The sequence below is a fragment of the Acomys russatus genome, chromosome 13 (genome assembly GCF_903995435.1).
Source record: "Acomys russatus chromosome 13, mAcoRus1.1, whole genome shotgun sequence".
In the NCBI taxonomy this organism is placed as follows: domain Eukaryota; kingdom Metazoa; phylum Chordata; class Mammalia; order Rodentia; family Muridae; genus Acomys; species Acomys russatus.
In genome coordinates this window covers 1,880,457-1,902,313 of record NC_067149.1, presented here as the reverse complement: position 1 = coordinate 1,902,313, position 21,857 = coordinate 1,880,457, and the positions used below count along the sequence as shown (strand labels likewise).

The window sequence follows — 21,857 nt, the reverse complement described above, 5'->3', positions numbered from 1 at the left end:
AAAACCTCAGAACCCTAGCCTGTCACACTCCTACCAGGCTCTTTGGAAGTCATTTTGCACAGGTCACACTGAAGCCAGAGTCTAGGAGGAAATGTGTATCTTCTGTGAAACAGTGCACAAGGATTTCTCACAGGAGGTGGCTCTCCCGGACAATGGAACAACCATTGGCAGATGTCCTGCCTTTCCCTGTATCTCATGCCTTCTGACCTTCACACCTTCTGTGTTTTTTTTTTTTTTTGTTTTGTTTTGTTTTCATGCCACCTGCATCCAGCACCAGGCTTGGGTACCCTGTGTGCATTAGGGAAAGGGATGGCATCATGGGATGGTCTCCAAAACTGGGAGCCTAATGTTGCAGCTGACAACCATCTGGGTGGCACACGGCCCTTGCCTCTCTGTTCTCAGTTGTTTCCACTTCTTATATGCAGCTTGGTCTCAAGTCGCTTCTCCCCACACATGGTGGCTCCTGCCCATCCTGGCCTGCCCACCTCAGGGATCCCCCACCCTGCTATCGTCTCCCCCATCGTGAAGCAAGAGCCAGCGCCCCCCAGCCTGAGCCCAGCAGTGAGTGCGTAAGTAAGAGGCCACCTGGACAGAGGGGCTGTGAGCAGCTGGCCGAACCCTGCACAGCCACGCCACGTGGTGTGCCCCTGCACAGCCACGCCACTTGCTGTGCCCTCCTGGTGTCAGCTTACACTCCAAGCCCTGACTTCTCCCTTGGAGGTTGTTCTTTTTTTTCTTCTTCTTCTTCTTCTTCTTTTTTTTTCTTCTGCATCCCTTCCTTTAAGATGTGATGTATCTGTCCTCACAGTCAGGGTCTAGGGTATGCGAGGAACCAAGGAAGCTTATGGCTTCCCTCCCTGCCCTGTCATCTCAATAAAATGTGAGGCCAAAAGAGGAGAAAGTAATTCTCTCAAGGACTTGTGACAGCTGGTGCCAGGGCAGAGACCCCTGCATTGTCCTCTCTGCTGGAAAGACAGCGGGAGAGCCCACACCACCAGCGCCATGGCTGAGGAGGGCCATGCCCCGCCTTCCTTCTCTTCCGTTTTTTCTCTCTCCTCTCCTCTCTTCCTCCCCTCTGCTCCTTTCCTGTTCCCTTCTCTTCCCTCTCCCACCCCCCCACCAGATCCTGAAAGCAGCCAAACAAGCCTCTCCTCCCTGAGGCATTGGTCAGCTGCCTCAGTGAAGGCAGGCATGGGGGGGGGGGGGGAGCCGGATGTTAGTGATGCCTAACATATAGCCACATGCCTCCCCAGGAAATCCCCAGTTACCGTGAAAAAAGAGGAGGAGAAGAAGCCTCACGTGAAAAAGCCTCTGAATGCCTTCATGTTGTATATGAAGGAGATGAGGGCCAAGGTGGTGGCTGAGTGCACCCTGAAGGAAAGTGCGGCCATTAACCAAATCCTGGGAAGAAAGGTAACACGTCTGCACCCCCTGGTGGCTCCTCCCGGCACTGGTCCTCCCTGTCCCCTACCCTGATGGCTCTGTGTGTCTTATTCCCTGTCTCCCTCAGTGGCACAACCTATCAAGAGAAGAACAGGCCAAATACTATGAGCTAGCCCGGAAAGAACGGCAGCTTCACGCACAGCTCTACCCAACCTGGTCAGCCCGGGACAACTATGTAAGTGTTCACACTGTGCAGGAGTTCATGCGCCCCCACCCCCACCCCTCAGCGGGTGACTTCGGCTAGCTTCTAGAGAAGAAGCCATGTCCTCTAAAAATAAGGAAGCCAAGTTTGAATTCTTAGGATTTTTGTATGTATGCTCTTATTCCTACCCCCACCTCTGCCACCACCCCCCTCTTCTTTTATCTGGTGAAAGGTTTCACAGCTGCATCAAATTTTCAGAGGGACCAGAAACGCCTCAGAAAAAAACAAAAAACCAACAACCAGGCCAGGTGGTAGCTCAGTAGGTAAATGACCTGCTTGTCAAGAAGACACGTGTTAATCTTTAGCACCTACATGGGCACAGAGATGTGTTCTCAGACTCTCAGCCCTGAAGAGGACAAGAACAGTCCTTGGGGTTCACTAGCCAGCCTGCCAGCCTAGCCTGCTTGGCAAGTTCCCAGTCAGTCCAAAAAAGATGGACAATGCCTGAGGAAGGACATCCAGGGTTGTCCTCTGGTCTCCATGTGCACGCATGCGCACACTCCCACTCACAGAGAGAGGTGGAGAGGAGGGTGAGAGGCTCTTAAAAGACTTGGGGCGCGCGTGGTGGCACACGCCTTTAATCCCAGCACTCGGGAGGCAGAGGCAGGTGGATCGCTGTGAGTTCGAGGGCAGCCTGGTCTACAAAGTGAGTCCAGGACAGCCAAGGCTACACAGAGAAACCTTATCTCGAAAAACAAAAAAAAAACAAACAAAAAACTAGGTAGGGACCACTCTTCTATGGAGTAAAGGATGGAAGAAGCAGATTAGCTTGAAGGCTGTCAAGATCAAGAAGCCTGGTCGCTCCAACCCAGGGGGACTTTCTGAGAAGGAAAGGCGGAGTCAATTTGTGTCCTTTCTGGCCCCAGGTCTCCTAGCGCCCTCGACCCAGGGGCAATCAAGAGAAGGCAGGCTGACGCCTGTGTTCTGGGGTGAACTGGGGTCCTCTCCCCAAGCTGGTGTCATTCTGTCCCTGCCCATCCATCAGTCCTGTGGCCGTGTTTTTCAGGGGAAGAAGAAGAAGAGGAAGAGAGAAAAGCAGCTGTCACAGACACAGTCACAGCAGCAAATCCAAGAGGCAGAGGGTGAGTCCTGGGCTGGGGCTCCCCGGCTTCCTCTCCCACTGTCCCTGACACACCTGCCTATGTCGCCTGAGTCTCTGGAGAGCTGCAGCCCTCAGCATGGTGTCAACACTGCCTCTCAACCCTGGGCTTGGGCCAGGACCCTCATATAAGATTTGGGGGGTGGGGCTAGAGGTTTTCCCAGTTATTTTCCTTGAGATAGTAAATGTTTTGGGGGTGAGGGGCGCAGCAGACAATCTCTTCAAAGCTCAAGCATGTCTCAGCTCAGCTGAATTGTCCTTTCAGGGTTATGTCCCAAAGTCAATGCATAAGGGAGTTATCTCTGGAATTCCCTTCCAAAGGTGGCATGCTAGAGATAGACATGTCACCCGGATTAGCTGCCTTTCTTGTTGCCTTGACAACATACCTGACAAAAGCAACTTCCGGAAGAGTTTGTTTTGTCTTGGAGCTTGGGGATACCGCCCATTATGGTGGGAAGGCATAGCGGCTGATTGCATCGTGTTCTTGGTCAGTAGACAGAGAGGTGGATGCTGGTGCTCCGTTCGCTTTCCCCTTTTGGTTCAGTCTAGGTCCTATACCAATATTCAGGGTGGACCCTCCTTGCTCTTCTGGACACGCTCAGAGGCGTGTTTCCGTGGTGATGATGAAGATTGACAGCTCACCACCCAGCAATGAATTCGCTGGAGTTAGATTGTCATTGGTTGCACACCAGCAGAAGGGGGTTTGCCTTTTCTCGGGAGCCACACCACACCAAGAAGCTGTACTTGACAGCAACCAGCACAGAGCAAGGTTCATCTCATGCTCAGTGTGAAGCCAGTGTGTAGCACACACGCGGCTGCTTGTGCCATTTACAGCACACTGGCTTCCTGTCTTCCATGTAGTCTGTGTATTCCCATGTGGCAACATACAGTGGTAAAATATAGGGCTGGAGAGATGGCTCAGAGGTTAAGGGCACTGACTGCTCTTCCAGAGGTCCTGAGTTCAATTCCCAGCAACCACATGGTGGCTCACAAACATCTATAATGTGATCTGATGTCCTCTTCTGGCCTACAGGTGTGCATGCAGGCAGAACTCTCTATACGTAATAATAAATAAATCTTTAAAAAAAATAGAGAGAGAGAAATACAGAGTCTGTTATGTGCCGTGGTGCTCAGCAGGACTACACTAACTACGCCATTAGTCAAGGATTTTAAAGCAAACTGGGTAGAGATTCATCCCAGCAGTGAGAGGGTTTAAGGATGGGGCGCCAGACTTTGAACTGTTTGCTCTCTGATCCGATTCTGAGTGGGTCTTTGTCAGTTTGGGCATTTGTTCTTTGAACTGTGCCGTTTCTGGGCTTTGCGTGTTCTTCAGTTTAGTTTCCTAATCTTGGAATCTCTGAAAAGCCCAAAGATGCAGCTCAGTTGATGGAATGTTCGCCTAAGAATCCCTGAAGCCCTGAGCCAGACTTCTAACACCACATAAGACAGGAGTGCTACCGTCTGTCTGTCCCAGCACCACATAAAACAGTGTGAGGACTCCAAGGCTGTCCCTGGTTACAGCTAGCCTGGGACACACGAGGGTCTGTCTCAGAGGACTGCAATGCCGTCCCTACCTACAGCTAGCCTGGGACACACGAGGGTCTGTCTCAGAGGACTCCAAGGCCGTCCCTGCCTACAGTTAGCCTGGGACACACAAGGGTCTGTCTCAAACATACAAATACATGAAGGGCCGGCAACAGCACAGTGGATTGAGTCTGCTCAGGGCCGGGTGCCCAGCACCCAAGTAAAAGCCACATGACAACTCGGTCATCTGGTCTACTAAATGCAACCAACAGGCTTCTATCCAGTGAGCTAAGGTGGAGGGGCTGCAGCGTGGGCTCAGCAGCTAAGAGCCCTTGCTCGCACCCATTTGTAGCTCCACGTACAAGGGGTCTAATGTCTTCTTTTCACCTCCATGGGTACCAGGCACACACCTAGTACACAGACACACATGTAAGCAAAATACCCATACACAGTTTTTAAAAATTGTTCTAATTAAGGTATAAAGCAATAGAAATCACCCAGACTTGACTTTGCCCTCCCCCCCACCACACATATATGTACACACACCCCACAATTTAATGATTCTTTGCAGTTTTTATAAAGCATTCTTACATTTTCAATGAACAGTCACCCACCAATATCCTTTGGATTGGTTCCAAGGCCCCACCATACTCCACTTCTCTAATCCACAGATGCTCAAGTCCCTGGCTTGAGGCGGCCACGTACTTACATATAGCTTATGCACGTCTTCCATCTACCGTATACCAGCTCTAGATGCCATATAGTGTTCCACACACAGTTGGGGAAATAACCATTAAGTTATATTCACTCAGTGAAAAAACAGCAAAGAAAATAAAATGCATGTGTTTAGTACGGACAAGGTTCCTCCCGCCCCTGAATATTTCTCCTCGGCTCCGGGTTGAATCCACAGAGCCGTACATGAACTTGTGTCTATCCGCAGCTGTTCCTCTGCCCCTCCCACTGCTATCAGCTGATGGGCTTTTCCTTGTGTTTTTACCCTCAGGTGCTCTCGCCTCCAAGAGCAAGAAGCCATGTATCCAGTACCTGCCCCCTGAGAAGTCTTGCGATAGCCCTGCGTCTTCCCACGGCAGCACGCTGGACTCCCCCGCCACTCCCTCCGCCGCCTTGGCATCACCAGCTGCCCCTGCGGCCACCCACTCCGAGCAAGCCCAGCCCCTGTCCCTCACCACCAAACCGGAGACCCGGGCCCAGCTGGCTCTCCACTCAGCGGCCTTCCTGTCAGCTAAGGCCACAGCCAGCAACTCCAGCCAGATGGGCAGCCAGCCCCCAGTCCTATCCAGGCCCTTGCCCCTTGGCTCCGTGCCCGCCGCTCTGCTGACCTCTCCCCCTTCCTTTCCCGCCACGCTCCATGCCCATCAAGCCCTCCCCGTGCTACAGGCTCAGCCTCTTTCCTTGGTCACCAAGTCTGCCCACTAAGCTGCCCCCGTTCTATGCAGGCTGTCTCGGGACTCCAAGTAGTAATGATTCAGAAGAGAGGAAGGGGGGGGGACATTATTGGTCAATATTTGACCACTCTGGACTGTTATGTAAAGTGACTGGTAATAGCAGTGCTTTACAAGTGTAGATTTAACCAGTAGCTGATTTTTCAGGCGCTTTTTAAAAAAACAAAACAAAACAAAACAAAAAACAAGGAGAAGAAAAAAAAAAAAGACAAAACACAAAACCTGCCCCTTCCCCCCCCAAAAAAAGTCTTCACAAGAAAGCACTGAAAAGCAGTGTGTCGCTCTCTCCCCGTGCACTGTGGTGGGTATCCCTGGGCAGAAGATGCCTCTCTACCTCTTTTCTTCCTCACTCTCAGCCTCCTCCTCCTCTTCGTCGTTGTCGCCGCCAGCGCCCCCGCCCCCGCCCTCTCTGCCCTAGCTTCCCCCACCGCATCTGAAACGTGGCCTGGCCCGGAGTTCTAGCCTGGCACCCTTTCCTCTGGGCCATTCCTGTTCCCTAGCCCAAGTTTTTGTCATGTGCTCAACACCAGTTCATGGCCCTTTGTCCTCTGACCAGTGTATGGCCATGGCCATGTGTGAAGACATCTTGGCCTGAGTGCTGCTCACCGGCATTCCCCTCCCTCTCCTGGCTCCACCTCCAGCTTGTGGTGCGGAAAGAGGGCCTTCTTCTGAAAGGCGCGCGCGCACACGCGCACACACACACACACACACATACACACACACCTTTAAAGGGACTCAAGATGCCTGCCATTGCCTCCAAAAAGTCTGTGCTCCTCTCTGCTGCCATTTTGAGTTTTCCCACCTCCTAGTCTCCGAGTAGCAGGTAGGACCCAGTCCCCACTGGCTGGCTCCTGTTACCTCAGTCTCTGCCCCTCCCCCTACCACCTCACAAAGCTTCCTCTGTGTGTATTTCATGTTGTTTTTATGGTTTTTGGAGCAATTTAAACTCCCAGTTTATTTTCACAAAAGAAAATAAAATTACAGTTGCAAGACCGTTTCTGGATGTTTCTTTAGACCTTTTGTTGAATCAAGCCACCGCCCTCCTGCCGAGCCCTGGGTTAAATTTTTGCCAGGCCACTTATTATAGTCCTGTGAAGCGTACCCGCTGAGCTTAGGAAAACCCTAAACAATTTCTAACCCTCTTCTCCGCCCCCCCCCCCCGTCATTGTTTTATTTTACTTTATGTGTATGAGCATGTATGTCGGTATGTGTACTGTGCGTGTGCCTGGTCCCCTCAGAGGTCAGAAGAGTGCTTTGAAGCCTCTGGAACTAGGATTAAGTTATAGAAGAATATAAACCACTCTGTCAATGCTGGGAAACAAAGCCAGGTCCTTGGCAAAAGCAAATTCTCAACCACTGAGTCATCTCTCCAGCCCCCAACTTCTATCTAGCTTTTTTTTTTTTTTTTTTTTTTTTTGAGACAGGGTCTCTCTGTGTTAGCCTTGGCTGCCCTGGACTCGCTCTGTAGACCAGGCTGGCTTCCAACTCACAGTGAACTGCCCCCCAACCAACTTCTAGTCTTGCAGGGACACAGTGTAGTCAGTGCTGATCTGGGCTATGTACCTGTGTGTGAATCTCATCATTTTGCAGTTGATATAAAGGGATTTCTAATCTGGAAGAATTCTGCTTCTCACTCCCTCTTATTAGACTGCTGAGGAGCACGGGGCATCCTCCGAGCCTTCCACGGTTTCTGGCCTTGTGGCTGGTGTTGTTCATAATGGCTTTCCTGAGATATCACCAGTTTAGACTTACATTTTACCCATTCAAAATAGTGGGCAGGGCTGGGGGCATATCTCAATGACCTGGCTGTAACTGGTTTTGAGTTTGACCCCAACACTGCCAATTTAAGATATGTTCTTTAGGCGGGCAGTGGTGGCGCACACCTTTAACCCCAGCACTTGGAAGGCAGAGGCAGGCGATTGCTGTGAGTTCGAGGCCAGCCTGGTCTACAAAATGAGTCCAGGACAATCAAGGCTGCGCAGAGTGACCTTGTCTCGAAAAACAAACTAACATGGGCTGGAGAGTTGGCTCAGTGGTTAAGAGCACTGTCTGCTCTTCCAAAGGTCCCAGGTTCGATTCCCAGCACCCACATGGCAGCTCACAACTGTCTGTAACTCCAAGATCTGACACCCTCACACCAATGCACATAAATTAAATAAAAATATTCAAAAAAGAAAAACAAACAAACAAAAAGATATGTTCTTTACTATTATGTGTATAGCAGGAAAGCACAGCTATTATGGTCAGGAGAGGACTTTGTGGAGTCAATTCCACTTTCCAGGGATGGGACTCAGGTCTTCAGGCTTGTGTGGCAAGTGCCTTTACCCACTGAGCATTGCTCGGTCTTGTTTTTTGTTTGTTTGTTTGTTTTGAGAGAGAGGGTTTCTCTGTGTAGCCTTGGCTGTCCTGGGTTCACTATGTAGACCAGGCTGGCCTTGAGATCTTTCACAGTGTTCTCCAGCACTGGAACTAAAGGTGTGCTATGAAAGAGAGCAAAAAGTGGGGAGTGTTTTTCTTAACTGCTGTCATCCATGCCCTGAGCCACGATTATGGCTGGTCAGGTTCCAATACTTTTGAACAGCTTCTTTGTCTAGACTTTATTTTGTTTGCTTTTTGCCTCATAAGGAAGTGGTTACCAAGTCATATTTGACAGCTATAAGACAGGTCACATTGAGGAACTCGGACTAGGTGGAGAAGTGAAAACTGTGGAAAGTGTGACTAGGCCCTGATTCAAGAGTATCTGAACAACTGGGCACGCAGCTCCGTTAGTAGCGTGTCACTCCTTGGCACAGCATAAACTGAACACATGCCACATGTCTATAAGCTAGCCCTTGGGAGGTACAGGCAGGACGATCAGAAGGTGAAGGTCGTCCTTGGAGGTCAGCCTGGGATGCATGAAGCACTGTCTCAAAAGGCAAAATAGTAGCAAGTCATGATGGCCCACGCCTTTAATCTCAGCATTATGGAGGCAGAGGCAGAGGCAGACAGATGGCTGTGAGTTCTAGACAAGCCTGGTCTATACAGCAAGTTGCAAGCTAGCCAGGGCTATGTAGTGAGACCGTGTTTAGAAAAATAATAATAATGGTTGCCAAGGTAACACAAAATCATAATCATTCATTACTTATGTCTATATTATATATGTAGATAGATGATAGATAGATAGATAGATAGATAGATAGATAGATAGATAGATAGTGTAAATAGTGCTGACTGGGATCCTGGGCTTTGTACGCAGCAAGCAAACATTCTGCCACTGAGCTGCCCTCCCTCCCTGTCCACTATGCATATATAAACCACCTTATGTTTATCCACTCATTTTGTTTTGGCTTTTTTTGTTTTGTTTTTTGAAACAGGGTTTCTCTGCGTAGCCTTGCCTGTCCTGAACTCACTTTGTAGACAAGGCTGGTCTCAAACTCACAAAGATACGCCTGCCTCTGCCTCCCAAGTGCTGGAATTAAAGGCATGAGGACACCACGCCTAGTTTATCCATTTATTTTGATGACAAACATTTACTACAAACATGTTGCAAAGGACCTGGGTTCAAGTCCCAGAACCATCTGACTTTCATGAATAATGCTGCTATGTACACTTACATACAAGTAAAAAAAAATTTTTTTAATTCTTAGGGGATACACAGATGGTTTTGTCACACAGTAGGTATTTTAATTTCTTAAGGAAGCCATGAGCCTCCTCCTAGGAGCCATGTTACACTCCTAGTTGAAGGCACTGACCCTCCTTAACCTCGTCAATATTTATTTTCTAGCTTTTCTAAAATAGCCAAGCTTGCTTCTAAACTCTCAATTCTTTCCTGTTCATCTCCAGATCCTTATGCCAGAACCATATTGCCTTGTTTATTGAAGTATTATAGTAGTCTGAAAGTTGAGGCTGGAGGGATGGCTGAGTGCTTGAGTGTACTTGCTGGTTTTTCAGAGGACCAAAAGTTGATTCCCAGCACCTTCATCTGGCAGCTCACAACTGCCTGTAACTCCAACTCTGGGGTGGCCAAAGCCCTCCTTTGGCCTCTGCAGGCACCTAGAAGTACATGCACACACAGAGACACATACAATCAGTAATCTTTAAGATTAATCAAATTGGGCAGCGTGGGTCCTCTGCTTGGTGCTTCTGGGTCTCTCGCTTTTCCGTGAGAGTTTTAGGGTCAGCTGATCAACTCTGCAAAGAAGCCACCTGAGATTTTTACTAAATACAGTGTTGTTGCATCAAATTGGACACCATTAATAGCTGCCTTTCCCATTGCTGTGACAATATACCTGACAGAAGCACAGAAGGAAAGAAGGGATTCATGGCGAAGTCTGTCTCAGTGGGACAGCAAGGCGCAGCAGTGTGAAGCAGCTGTCCAGGTGTCTACAGGTGGGAACAGGAGTGTGAAGCAGCTGTCCAGGTGTCTGCAGGCGGGAAGCAGGAGTGTGAAGCAGCTGTCCAGGTGTCTGTAGGCGGGAAGTGGGAGTGTGAAGCAGCTGTCCAGGTGTCTGCAGGCGGGAAGCGGGAGTGTGAAGCAGCTGTCCAGGTGTCTGCAGGCGGGAAGCAGGAGTGTGAAGCAGCTGTCCAGGTGTCTGCAGGTGGGAAGCGGGAGTGTGAAGCAGCTGACCACATGTCTGCAGGCGGGAAGCAGATGGATGATGATGCTCAACTCACTTTCTCTTTGTTTAGCCCAGGACCCCAGCTTGTTGTTTTTCACAAAATCTCAAATGTTCAATTTTATAAATGTAGACCCAGAAGCCAGATGCTGTGGTGAAAGTCTGCTAGCTCAGAGAGGCAGAGAAAGCACCCAGCTGACCTTCCTCCTCAGTTGATGTCTCAAGAGAAGGACGCCTCTTTCCCCAGCCGTCTCAAAAACCCTCAAACTGAATGCTACTTCCTGTGTGTGTCTCTATCCATCTTCCTGACTTCCTCTTCCTGTTTTTTGTTTTGTTTGTTTGTTTGTTTGTTTTGCTTTGTTTTTTGAGCAGGGTCTCTCTGTGTTAGCCTTGGCTGTCCTGGACTTGCTTTGTAGACCAGGCTGGGCTTGAACATACAATGATCCACCTGCCTCTGCCTCCCAAGTGCTGGGATTAAAGGCGTGCACCACCAGGCCCAGCTCCTGTTTTGTTTTTTAATCCCCTATGTTTACTCCCTCTCAAGTGGTTGCTTGCTCTGCCTCTTGACCTATGGTTGACTTTGTTTAATGCTACTTACAATATTTAAACGGAAAGCTCTTGGATTAAATGTGTATGCTAGGATTGAGGCACACAGCTAGAAACAAGTTTTTCCAGTAAACAACACAATGTGATCAAATCTCCTGCGACACCAGCCTGTGGAATTGTGCTGCCCATCTCAGCATTGGTCTTCCCTGATCAGTTAAACCTGCCTGGAGACACCGGCCTGGAAAAGTAGATCACTGTAAAATCCAGTGAGAGAGCTTAGTGGGAAGGTTAGAGAGACGGCTCAGCGGTTGGGAGCACTCGTTGCTCTTGCAGATCACCTGAGTTTGATTCCCAGCATCCATATTCACAACCATCCATCCATAACTCTAGTTCCAGAGGATCTGGCACCCTCTTCTGACTTCCGAGGGAACCACACATGTATGTGGTACACATACACACATGCAGATAAAACACTCATGTGCATAAAAAAAAAATAAATCTTTAAAAAAGAAAAAAAGGCTTAGTGGGCAGACACACCTGCTCACAAACCTGAAGGCAAGCCTGAAGTTGAATCCTCAGGATCCACATAATAGAACCAGAGAAAGAACTGATGCCGGAAAGTTGTACTCTGACCTACATATGAATGCTGGGGCATGTACACGCACACACAATCTACAAATAAATAAATAAATAAAAATGTAATAGAAATGTGAAAAGAATAAATATAGTCCATCCAACCAAGGGCTGGCAAGACGGTCCAGCAGATGAGGACACTCAGTACCAAGCCTGGGCCAGCATGGGGGAAAGAGAGAACTGACGACCATAAGCTGTGCACACACATACACATGTACACACACATACACACTCACACACACGTCAAAAACAGGTAAGAAAACGGTTCCTGGTTTGGGGCGGGGGGGGGGGGGGGGGAAGGCAACCAATTTCTTTCCGGCAAGTATGCTAGTGATAAGTGCCATACTTACCCCTTCTCAGGTTAAGGACACCTTTTCTTAGTTGTTGATGTTATTTTCAATCATAAAGGAATATAAAGGAATTTTAACATGTATTGATATATTTTCAGCTGGGAACAGTAGTATATGTTTATATAACTAGCTGAGGCAGGAGGATGGCTTGACCTTGGAGTTCGAGGCCAATCTGGGGCAACATAGTGAGACCCTCACTTCAAAAGGAAAAGAAAATTCCTTTATACGTCTTCATATCCCTAACATTGTTGTGAGCTAGGCATCAGTGCCATAGTCTGCATCCCCTGCCCCAGCCCCCAGGAAAAGCGGGGCCTGGGGATCAGCCATGTTAGATTCGTTCCTTCATCCTCACTTGGCCTTTCTCAGCCCCCTCCTCACCCAGCCAGCAGCTATGTTCATCACCGTCTCACCCCTGTGCATCTCCTCACTCTTGCAAGACTATCTGGAAAACTGAGGGCTGAGGGTGCAGCACAGTTGGCGGAGCATGAATAAAACTCTGCGCTCAGTGTGCTTAGATCCCCAGCTTGGGAAAAAAGGAAAGCAGGGCTGGAGATGACCCCGCATTGGAAAGCTTTCGTTGCTCGTGTGGAGGACCCAACTGTGAACACCAACATGCATAGGTCTGCATGCTTACAGTCATCTGCAACTCTCCGGTTCCAGGGGAACAAACGCCCACCTCAGACTCCTGGGTATCAGGCACAGACATGGGCACACACATACATGCAGGCAAAACACTCACGTACAGCCAGGTGGTGGCGGCTCATCCTTTAATCCCAAACTCTGGAAGCAGAGGCAGGTGGATCTCTGTGAGTTTGAGGCCAGCCTGGTCTACAGTGAGTTCAAGATAGTCAGGGCTGCACAGAGAAACCTTGTCCCAAAAACCAAACCCAAACTAAAGCAAACCAACCAACTAACCAAAGAACATTCATGCACATAAAATAAATAAAATTTACCAAAAAAAAAAAAAGGAGGGAGGAAGTTGAGGCATTGGGAACACTCTGATTTTGCTGTTTTGATCCCCCCAGATCGTTACCTAAAAGTAGCTCCTGACACTGGCTCAAATTCAACCTCTATACTTTCACCTCCACCCTAGCCTTCTCTCTCTCTCTCTCTCTCTCTCTCTCTCTCTCTCTCTCTTCCTCCTCCTCCTCAGTTACTAGAGCAGCTCAGTTCTCTCTCAGAGAAGGCTCCCTGCACTCCACTGGCTCACACCGGGAGCAGCTTGCTTGCACTCACCACTTGGCTGCAGCAGCATCTGTCTTAGCCAGGGTTCCTATTGCTGTGATGAAACCCCATAAGAAAAGCAAGTTGGGGAGGAAAGGGTTTACTTGGCTTCCACTTCCACTTTGTAGTCCACCAAGGCAGGAGAAAGAACCTGAAGGCAGGAGCTGGCTCAGAGGCCATGGCTGCATGCTCCTTGCTGGCTTGCAACCTAAGGTCCGCTGGGCCAGCTCTCTCATAGAATGCAGAGCCAGCAGCCCAGGGATGGCACCACCTATAGTGGGCTGCCCCCTCCGCCACTGGTCACTAATTAAGAAAATGCCTTACAGCTGGATTTTATGGAGGCATTCTCTCAATTAGAGTTCCCTCCTTTCAGATAACTCAAGCTTGTACCAAGTTGACATAGAACTAGGCAGGACAGCATCTAATTTGAAATCCTGTTTCAACCCTGTGCTGTGAGATACTGTTCATTTCACTTTCCTTCTAGAAGTACTACCTTCTTTGACAATTTGGAAACTTCTATGGATGTAGAGAGAAAAATAATTAGTGGAAAGAAAAATGTTGATGTCTCAGATAACAACTGACAGGACTCGCTGTAGCCACACAGAGACCTGTACAGTGGGATTTGGATTTACAGTTTTACAACTTATTGTACTTACTGTTCACTATTCATATGCACAAATACGACTAAAAATGTTCATAACAGCAGCTATAAATTCAAGATTTTATTTTCTCTGACTTATCTTCATTTTCTAAGTTGTCTATAGTGAGTATGTTATTTGTAATAATAACTTTAAAACTTTAATTATAGACTACAAACTGTTAAAGACTATATACAATTTATCTAACCCTCACAATGTTTTCAGTTTTACTTTTGAGTGCATTGGGTATTTTGCCTGCATGTGTGCACATGCCTGGTGCCCACAGAAGCCAGGGAATGGGGTTGAATCTCCTGGAACTGGACTTACAGCTGGCTGTGAGCCATTACGTGTGGGGTGCTGGGAGTTGAAACCAGGTCCTCTGTAATAGTAGCCCACGTTCCTAAGTGTTGAGACGTCTCTCCAGCCCTAACAGTCAACATTTTTATTTCTAATTCATAACAAAGAGACCAACACTTAAAATACTTAAGCAATTGCCCCACATTCATGTAAACTATTTGTGCAGGAATTAAGTATTAAAGAATAACAGCCAGGACCCAAGTATGTTGGGTTATGTAATCCCAGCGCTCGCTCTCTCTCTCTCTCTCTCTCTCTCTCTGAGACAGGGTTTCTCTGTGTAGCCTTGGCCATCCTGGACTCACTCTGTAGACCAGGCTGGCCTCGAACTCACAGCGATCCGCCTGCCTCTGCCTCTCAAGTGCTGAGATTAAAGGCGTGCACCACCATCGCCCGGCTTTTTAGTTTTCTTTCTTTCTTTCTCTCTCTCTCTCTCTCTCTCTCTCTCTCTCTCTCTCTCTCTCTGAGAACTGGTCTCAACAAACAAACGGAGGCTGAAGAGATGGCTCAGCAGTTAAGTACTCATTACTTTTCCAAAAACTCCAACTGCAATTCCCAGCACGAACAAGGCAGCTCCCAACAGTCTGCTACTCCAGTCCCAGGGCATCTGATGCCATCTTCTGGCCTCCTCTACAACATCAGGTGTGCACATGGTGCACAGACAAGCATGCAGGCAAAACACCAATACACATAAGAACAAATAAAAAAATAAATAGGGGCATGGCTCAGTCATGCAGGGAGACTGGGGTCCAACTGTCAGAACCCATGTTAAAAAGCAGGGTGTGCTTGAATCCCCACTGCTGTGGAGGTGCAGACAGGTGGATCCCTAAGGCTTACTGACCAACCAACCTTACATGCTCAACCAGTACTATGACAGTGCAAGACCTTGTAAAATGCAGATGGTGCCTGAGGAAGGACCCCAAGACTGAGGTGTCCTCTGGACTAAACACACATGCACACGCACATGCACAAATAAACATGCATATATACACTGCATGCTCACATGCACAAATAAGCATGCTTATATACACTGCATGCTCACATTCCCAGTTACCATCCCAACACCTCTCCTCTTGGCTATCACAATCATCCTAAATGAAGATAAGACAAAGTGATGAGCAATTGGTCAGAAGCAAATTCATTTCCTATGCCCCAGTCCATCACAGCTGGCTCTCCACCAACAGTCCCTCCCTCTGTGAGAAAGCAGCCTCCATTCTCCCTTCTCCCTCCCCATCTCTCCTCTGCTTCTTTTCCAGTCTATCTCCAAAGCGTGTTGGTACCACTTCCCGATTTCCTCTCCAGTCTGACCACTTCCTACCATTCTCACTAGGTCTGTTCATTACTCGGGACTACTGCAATGATCTCTCTCTCTTTTTTTAAAATATTTTTTATTTAATTTTTAAATTTATGTGCATTTGTTAGTGTAGGGGTGTCAGGTCTTGGAGTTACAGACAGCGGTGAGCTGCCATGTGGGTGCTGGGAATTGAACCCGGGTCCTTTGGAAGAGCAGGCAGTGCTCTTAACCACTGAGCCATCACTCACTCCAGCCCCTGCAATGATCTCTTAATGATTAACACCGAGAGCCTATTTCCCCACTGCCCATCAACTCTTTCTGAAACAACTCCAGTAATGTCCAAATAGTCTTCACTCTGATTGAACCTTGTCCCTACTTACACCTCTGCAGTGGTTTCTTTTACTACTTAGATAAAACACAAACGCCCAAGAGCTCTGCATAATCAGAACCTCTTCCTTCCCCTGCTGAGCAGCATGGACACCCAGTCAGGGTTAATAATTTGTTACTGCTCTCCCCACCCACCCACACCCTTCCTAAGCCAATATCCTTAAATGTTAGTCAAACATTCGTCTCAAAGCAGGTGGACAGAATTTTCTTTTTAAAAAGATTGCTTTACCAGTTCACTTCCTCTAGCCAAGGCAGAGTCAACATTCTAAAGGAGATTTTTTTTTTTTCTTGTAACCCATGGCCTCTCATGTGTCAGACAAGAAGCCCTCTACCACTGAAATAATCTGGTAGATTTCTCACATTTATGGGATTTTTATTCTCTTTTCATTAATGTAAGAAGAGGGGAGAGAAAGGCGGGGAGAGAAGTGGTGAGGAACATAGTAAGAATTTTTTTTATTCAAATAACAGAAAAAGTACCTGTTTCTGAAACTGTATTTGTACCATGTACTATTTCTTGAAATTTTGAAAAATTTCAGTCATCCAAACCAAATTTCAAGTAACATTACACTCAGGTGTCTCATAAAGTGTTCCTTTCCCTGTGGCTATAGTCCTCTTTGGCTGGTCTAGTTTACAGCTGAACCAGAGTTAGCTGACATCAACTTTATGTTCTGGGTCACTCCCAGTCGCTTAGCTCTGTCTCGCTCTGTTCCAGCCTCCTTCTCTACCGTTCTCCTTGCTACCCAAGAAGCCTGCTCTTCAGGCTTAGCCATAGCATCACAACTGTGTGTGCTGGCCACTTAGCCAGGAACCTTCACCTTTCTCTCCTTCCATTATCCATCCTCCCAGGAATATCTTCAATCTTCAGTCCTCAGTTCTTTGGTTCATTACTCAACTGATACACACTTTTGGTATTTTTCTTGGCAGTAAGACTCTGTCTTACACTTTCAGGGAATCTACAGTCCATCCTAGTAGGGAAATTACGGCAGCAAGAGCAGGAGGCAGCTGGGAGCATTGAATCCATACTCGGGAAGCAGTGAGGGTCTGACTATCATATCTTGTGCTCAGCTGGCTCTCTACTTCACTCTGTCCAGGCCTCCAGGTGGGGAAATACTAAAGTCCACATACAGTTAGCCTAACCTAATCCTGCACAGGCATGCCCACAGATTTCTTTGCTGGCGATTCTAAATCCCATAAGGTTGACAATCAAAATCAAGCATCACAGCAAGCATGGGCAAACATCTATTTGATATTTCTGCGCCTCACCGGAATTGCATGCTTTATAAAACTGAAGTCATTTGTTTATGTACTTTTGAGGCTGAGTTTTACATTGTTCTTCAGAATGGCTTCAAAATTCTGGTAATTCAAAAGATCCTTTGCCTCTGAGGCTAGAAAGACTGCCCAGAGGTTAAGAGCTGCTCTTCCCACCCAGGCTCAATTTCCAGTACCCATCTCATAACTCCAGTTCCAGAGGGTCTGATGCCCTCTTTTTTGACAAGCACATGATGCATAGGCTAAGCGGAGGCAAAACATCCCTCCTCACACACATAATAATATAACAATTTTAAGCCGGGCGGTGGTGGCGCACGCCTTTAATCCCAGCACTCGGGAGGCAGAGGCAGGCAGATCACTGTAAGTTCGAGGCCAGCCTAGTCTACAAAGTTACTCCAGGACAGCCAAGGCTGCACAGAGAAACCTTGTCTCGAAAAACAAAACAAAACAAAAAAATAACAATTTTATCTAAAAGATCCTCTGGGTGAGCGTGGTGGGGCATGCCTTTAATGCCAGCACTTAGAAGGCAGAGGCAGGTGGATTTCTGTGAGTTCAAGGCCAGCCTAGTCTACAAAACCAGCCAGTGCTCTGTTACACAGAAAAACCCAGTCTCAAAAAACCAAGCCAAACCAAAAGGCAAAGGAAAAAAAAAAAACAAAAAACAAAAAAAAAAAAAACCACCCCAAAACAAAATGAACATAGTTGTTGGGACTTTTAGTTTTGTTAGGTCACTATTTACAAAACGCCTAACCTGACAAATGTTGATAAATGATTTTTAGCAACTTGTTTAAGCGATCCAGCACTACCACAGGTGAATGCAAAGAGGAATCCACAGATGAACAGCCCCGCATCCCTACGTCGCAAGCCGCGAGAGGTGACGCAGCACCTGCCTGTCGGAACAGTTTCCCAAGTATGAGGACAAGTGTACAGGAAGGAGAGCCCCGCCCCCCCGTGATCAACACAGAGCTGAGAAAAAAAAGAGGGGACTGCACGTGACTTCCGGCACATTACGGGACTACTCAGCTTCTGGGGGCGGGGCTGCGCCGGAAGAGAAACAGCCCACCGGAAAGGGAGGGGCCCCGCTCTTGAAATCCCTTGCGCTGCCCTCACGTCAGCAGTAGAGGGCGGAAGCGCAGACTACAGGATGAGGTTCCTGGTTGCGTTGCTCCTGCTGAGTGTCGCAGCTGCAGGTAAGGACCCCCCCCACCGCCACCCCCAGCCCCGCAGCCCATCTCACTCTCTCCCTTAGGTTCTCCAGCCTACACTTTAGCGGGTGGCCACGGGAGCTTGGTGTCTTCTTTGCCGACCCTCCTCTGGCCATCTCCACTCTTCTTCCATTTGGCCATCACCGCTGGGCTCTAACAGCTCTGAAAAGTCAAGCCTCCTTCTCTTCCCACCCTTTTCTTCCGAGGACTTAAGTGCTTTTTGTTTGTTTGTTTGTTTTAGGAGATCCGCCGTCTGCTTCTAAGCCAGACACCAACCCAAGTAGAGATAATTTTTCGATTGAGTCTATCTCAGAAAAAGACCCTACGACCCCGCCTCCTGTGGATGTAAACTCTTCTAATCTGGGAGAGCCTAGCGGACCGGCGGATCAGAGGCAGCAGCCCGCTACAGAAGGCCCGGAAAAGCCGAGAGGGCCTACTAAGGCAGCAGTTACCGGTTCAGCGGAATCCGGACAGCAGACCACTGCAGCCAATTTGGTTGAGCCCCAAAATGATCCCAAAACAGTAGATACCGAGTCGACGGACCCTACACAGCAGCCCCTACCACCCGACCCCAAACAGGAGAAATCTAGACAGAAGCCCACAAAAGGTGAGTCTGAGAAGCCCACAAAAGGTGATTCTGAGAAGCCCACAAAAGATGATTCTGACAAACCCACAAAAGATGATTCTGAGAAGCCCACAAAAGATGATTCTGACAAGCCCACAAAAGGTGATTCTGACAAGCCCACAAAAGGTGATTCAGAGAAGTCCACCTCCAAATCCTCCTCAGATAAGGAGACCCCCAAGATTGACAAAATTCAGCCAAGTGAAAAAGGATCAAAACCAGCATTAACTTCTAAAACTGAATCTGGAGAGAGCCTGGCGGGGGGCTCTGACTTCTCTTTAAAGCCAGAGGGAGGAGATAAGCCTTCAGAACCGACTGAAGATGTGGAAGTCAAGGAGGTTGAAGAGGATGATGCCGAGCCAGAGGAGAGCTCACCACTTGAAGAAGGGAATGGAAAGGTCGTGGGCCCTTCCTCTGGTGAGAACCGAGAGGGGACACTTGTAGAAGCTATGAGTGATGGGGAGGAGAACGCTTCTAAGGACGGTTCTGGAAACACCAGCGCAGAGAGCAGCCACTTCTTTGCATATCTGGTCACCGCAGCTGTTCTTGTTGCCGTCCTGTATGTTGCTTACCACAACAAACGGAAGGTGAGAGGGGCCGGGAATCTTTGTGCGTGGGCAGCTGTCAGTCACTCGGAGCCTGTGAGCGCTGAGAAGTTTAAGATCAACTTGCGTTTATCCTCAGCCCCTGCCAGGGCTTACAAAACAACTAAGTTTTGTAAAGTGCGTGTTTTCATCATGTGACCTGTTTCCTTTGAGTTGGACATGGATCATGACCTGGCCTGATTAATATTCTCCCGTAATTGGAACTCAGATCATTCGCAGCCTCTGTGGGCCTGAGTTCTTGACGAGTTAGGCCTGTGCTTTTTTTCCCCATGCCTGAAATAATTTACCATAGCTAGCTTCTGTTCCAGCTGTCTTATCTGGAGGCAAGAATATCATCATATAATACAAAATTTAAAGGAAGAATCTCTTCAGTTACACAGTCTGTAATACCATTAGCGTACAGCCCAGGCTCTTCCGCATCCAACAAGAGTTAGAAGCAGGGCTGGAGAGATGGCTCAGTGGTTGAGAGCACTGACAGCGCTTCCAGAGGTCCTGGGTTCAATTCCCAACAACCACATGGTGGCTCACAACCATCTATGATGTGATCTGATGCATACTGTATACATAATAATAAATCTTAAAAAAAAAAAAAAAGAGAGAGAAGCAAACCTAGAAATTGCATAAATGTGTACATCTTTGGGGTTAAAGTGGCACCCATGTCCTGTGGAAACAGCTCTGATGACAAAATGATTGTATTTCCCGGTGAGCCATAAGATCTAGAAGATAAATTCAGTAACTTGATGTATTGAGTTCAGTTTGTGCTGGCTGTTTGGGCACATGGCTGTAAAGAATGAGGGAAGACTGCACGTTCTTCATTCAGCACCTAAATGTTGCTGATGAGAGTGGTAAATCAGAGTAGAGTTGTTGAAACAATGTGTGGGAGCAAAGCATGTATTTGTAGATAGGAAACAGTCCGTAATTATAATCTTTTTCCCCCTTCAAGACCTAGAACTCTGGTAAGGGGACTGGCAGACCTTTGATTCTTTCCCCACAATTAAGTCATACAGCCGCCACCAGTTGTTGGCTATTAAGTAGTATAAAGGACTTTGTTGTATATAAGCCGCTTTTAAAATCTTGACAGTTTTATTACTTTTGTGGTCCTGGAGGTTGAACTCAGGTTACATGTATGCTAGACAGTCATTGTATTACAGAGTGATAGCACACGCTTGATACATTTGCCTAGTGCGCACAGGGCCTGTGTGAACTGCAGCACTTCAAAGGGGAGAGAGAGAGAGAGAGAGAGAGTGTGTGTGTGTGTGTGTGTGTAATTTAAATAGGCCTCTTTGTGGCTCTAGTAACCGCCTCTGATTTCAGGAACTGAAGTACATATTACAGAGCCAAACATTAATCCGTTTTGTTCTTGTTTCCTTCCCTCAGATTATCGCCTTTGCCCTAGAAGGAAAAAGGTCCAAAGTCACTCGGAGGCCAAAGGCTAGTGACTACCAACGTTTGAACCTAAAGGTAAGGAGTGAGAAGCCTAGCCTAGGAAGGATCTGCAACCTCAGGTGGGCCACTTTTTGGGGTGCTGCTGCCATTGTCCCCAGCCTGAGGAGACTGAAACAAGACTGTCCATACACTGTCCACATGTCTACAGAGTTAAAGATACAAGAGACCTTTCAATACTTTCACATTCGATAAACAGATCTACCTGGAAATGATATTTCATTTGTTTATTAGTTTTCTTCCTGAGTTTCCACTCAGAGGCAACCCCCGCACCTGATAGTAACCCCATACACCTTTAAACACTTTATGCATCGACACATGGACATTGTGCTAAACATTGAACATTATGATAAAAAGCCAATCTGATTCACTAACTATGAGATAGAGCCTATGCACCCTCATTTTGGGGGATCATCAACTGCTGCCAGACCATACTTTGAGCAGCAAAGCCGTATATCACAACTCCCTCAAAACAGATGAACCCAGAAGCACATAGGCCTCAAGTAAGCAAACCCACAGATCAGTGTGCAGGCTGATCTTCCCAAATATGGCAATAGCAGGGCCTGAGGAAGGGTCTCTCTACAGGTAACTGTGTAGGAGGAGGCTACAACAGACACCTGCCCTGCCCTGTTAAGCAACAGGAAGGACATTGGCAAAGAACAGTGGGTAACCCAGATGACAGTACTTCCCAGACTTCCTGTAGGGAAGAGTTCACCTATACAATTCACAGCACTAAAACAGCCGGGCGTGGTGGCGCACGCATTTAATCCCAGCACTCAGGGGCAGAGGCAGGTGGATCACTGTGAGTTCAAGGCCAGCCTGATCTATAAAGCGAGTCTAGGACAGCCAAGGCTACACAGAGAAACCCTGTCTCAAAAAACCTAAAAAGAAATAAATGTTTCTCTGAAAAAAATAATGTGTTACTCTCATTTCAGCTCTGATTTTTGTCTTCAAGAACCTT

The 21,857-nt window shown here is 47.8% G+C and overlaps 3 protein-coding genes across 4 annotated transcripts in view; all 3 read left to right on the top strand.

The window, feature by feature from the left end:
- The window catches only part of Tcf7l1 (transcription factor 7 like 1), a 170,109-nt gene extending 164,334 nt beyond the window's left edge, over window positions 1-5,775 (top strand). The window contains exons 9-13 of the mRNA XM_051154746.1: window positions 426-569; window positions 1,254-1,413; window positions 1,511-1,618; window positions 2,652-2,727; window positions 5,272-5,775. Of these exons, the coding sequence (XP_051010703.1) occupies window positions 426-569; window positions 1,254-1,413; window positions 1,511-1,618; window positions 2,652-2,727; window positions 5,272-5,705 (922 nt within the window). The 3' untranslated portion in view covers window positions 5,706-5,775. The remainder of the gene's footprint in view (window positions 1-425; window positions 570-1,253; window positions 1,414-1,510; window positions 1,619-2,651; window positions 2,728-5,271) is intronic.
- Window positions 1-21,857, top strand: part of Tmsb10 (thymosin beta 10) — a 453,760-nt gene that overhangs the window by 337,025 nt on the left and 94,878 nt on the right. The window lies entirely within an intron of this gene.
- Window positions 10,032-21,091, top strand: Tgoln2 (trans-golgi network protein 2). The gene is made up of 5 exons (XM_051154649.1): window positions 10,032-10,039; window positions 10,100-10,308; window positions 18,137-18,211; window positions 18,468-19,435; window positions 20,831-21,091. Exons 1-5 carry the CDS (start codon window positions 10,032-10,034, stop codon window positions 21,089-21,091), a joined length of 1,521 nt encoding a protein of 506 aa, XP_051010606.1.

Coding starts and splice junctions, on each gene's coding strand:
- Tgoln2 (XM_051154649.1), top strand. Junction 10,309..18,136: donor AGCTGTCCAGGTGTCTGCAG/GTGGGAAGCGGG, acceptor CCCTCACGTCAG/CAGTAGAGGGCGGAAGCGCA. Junction 19,436..20,830: donor CTTACCACAACAAACGGAAG/GTGAGAGGGGCC, acceptor TCCTTCCCTCAG/ATTATCGCCTTTGCCCTAGA.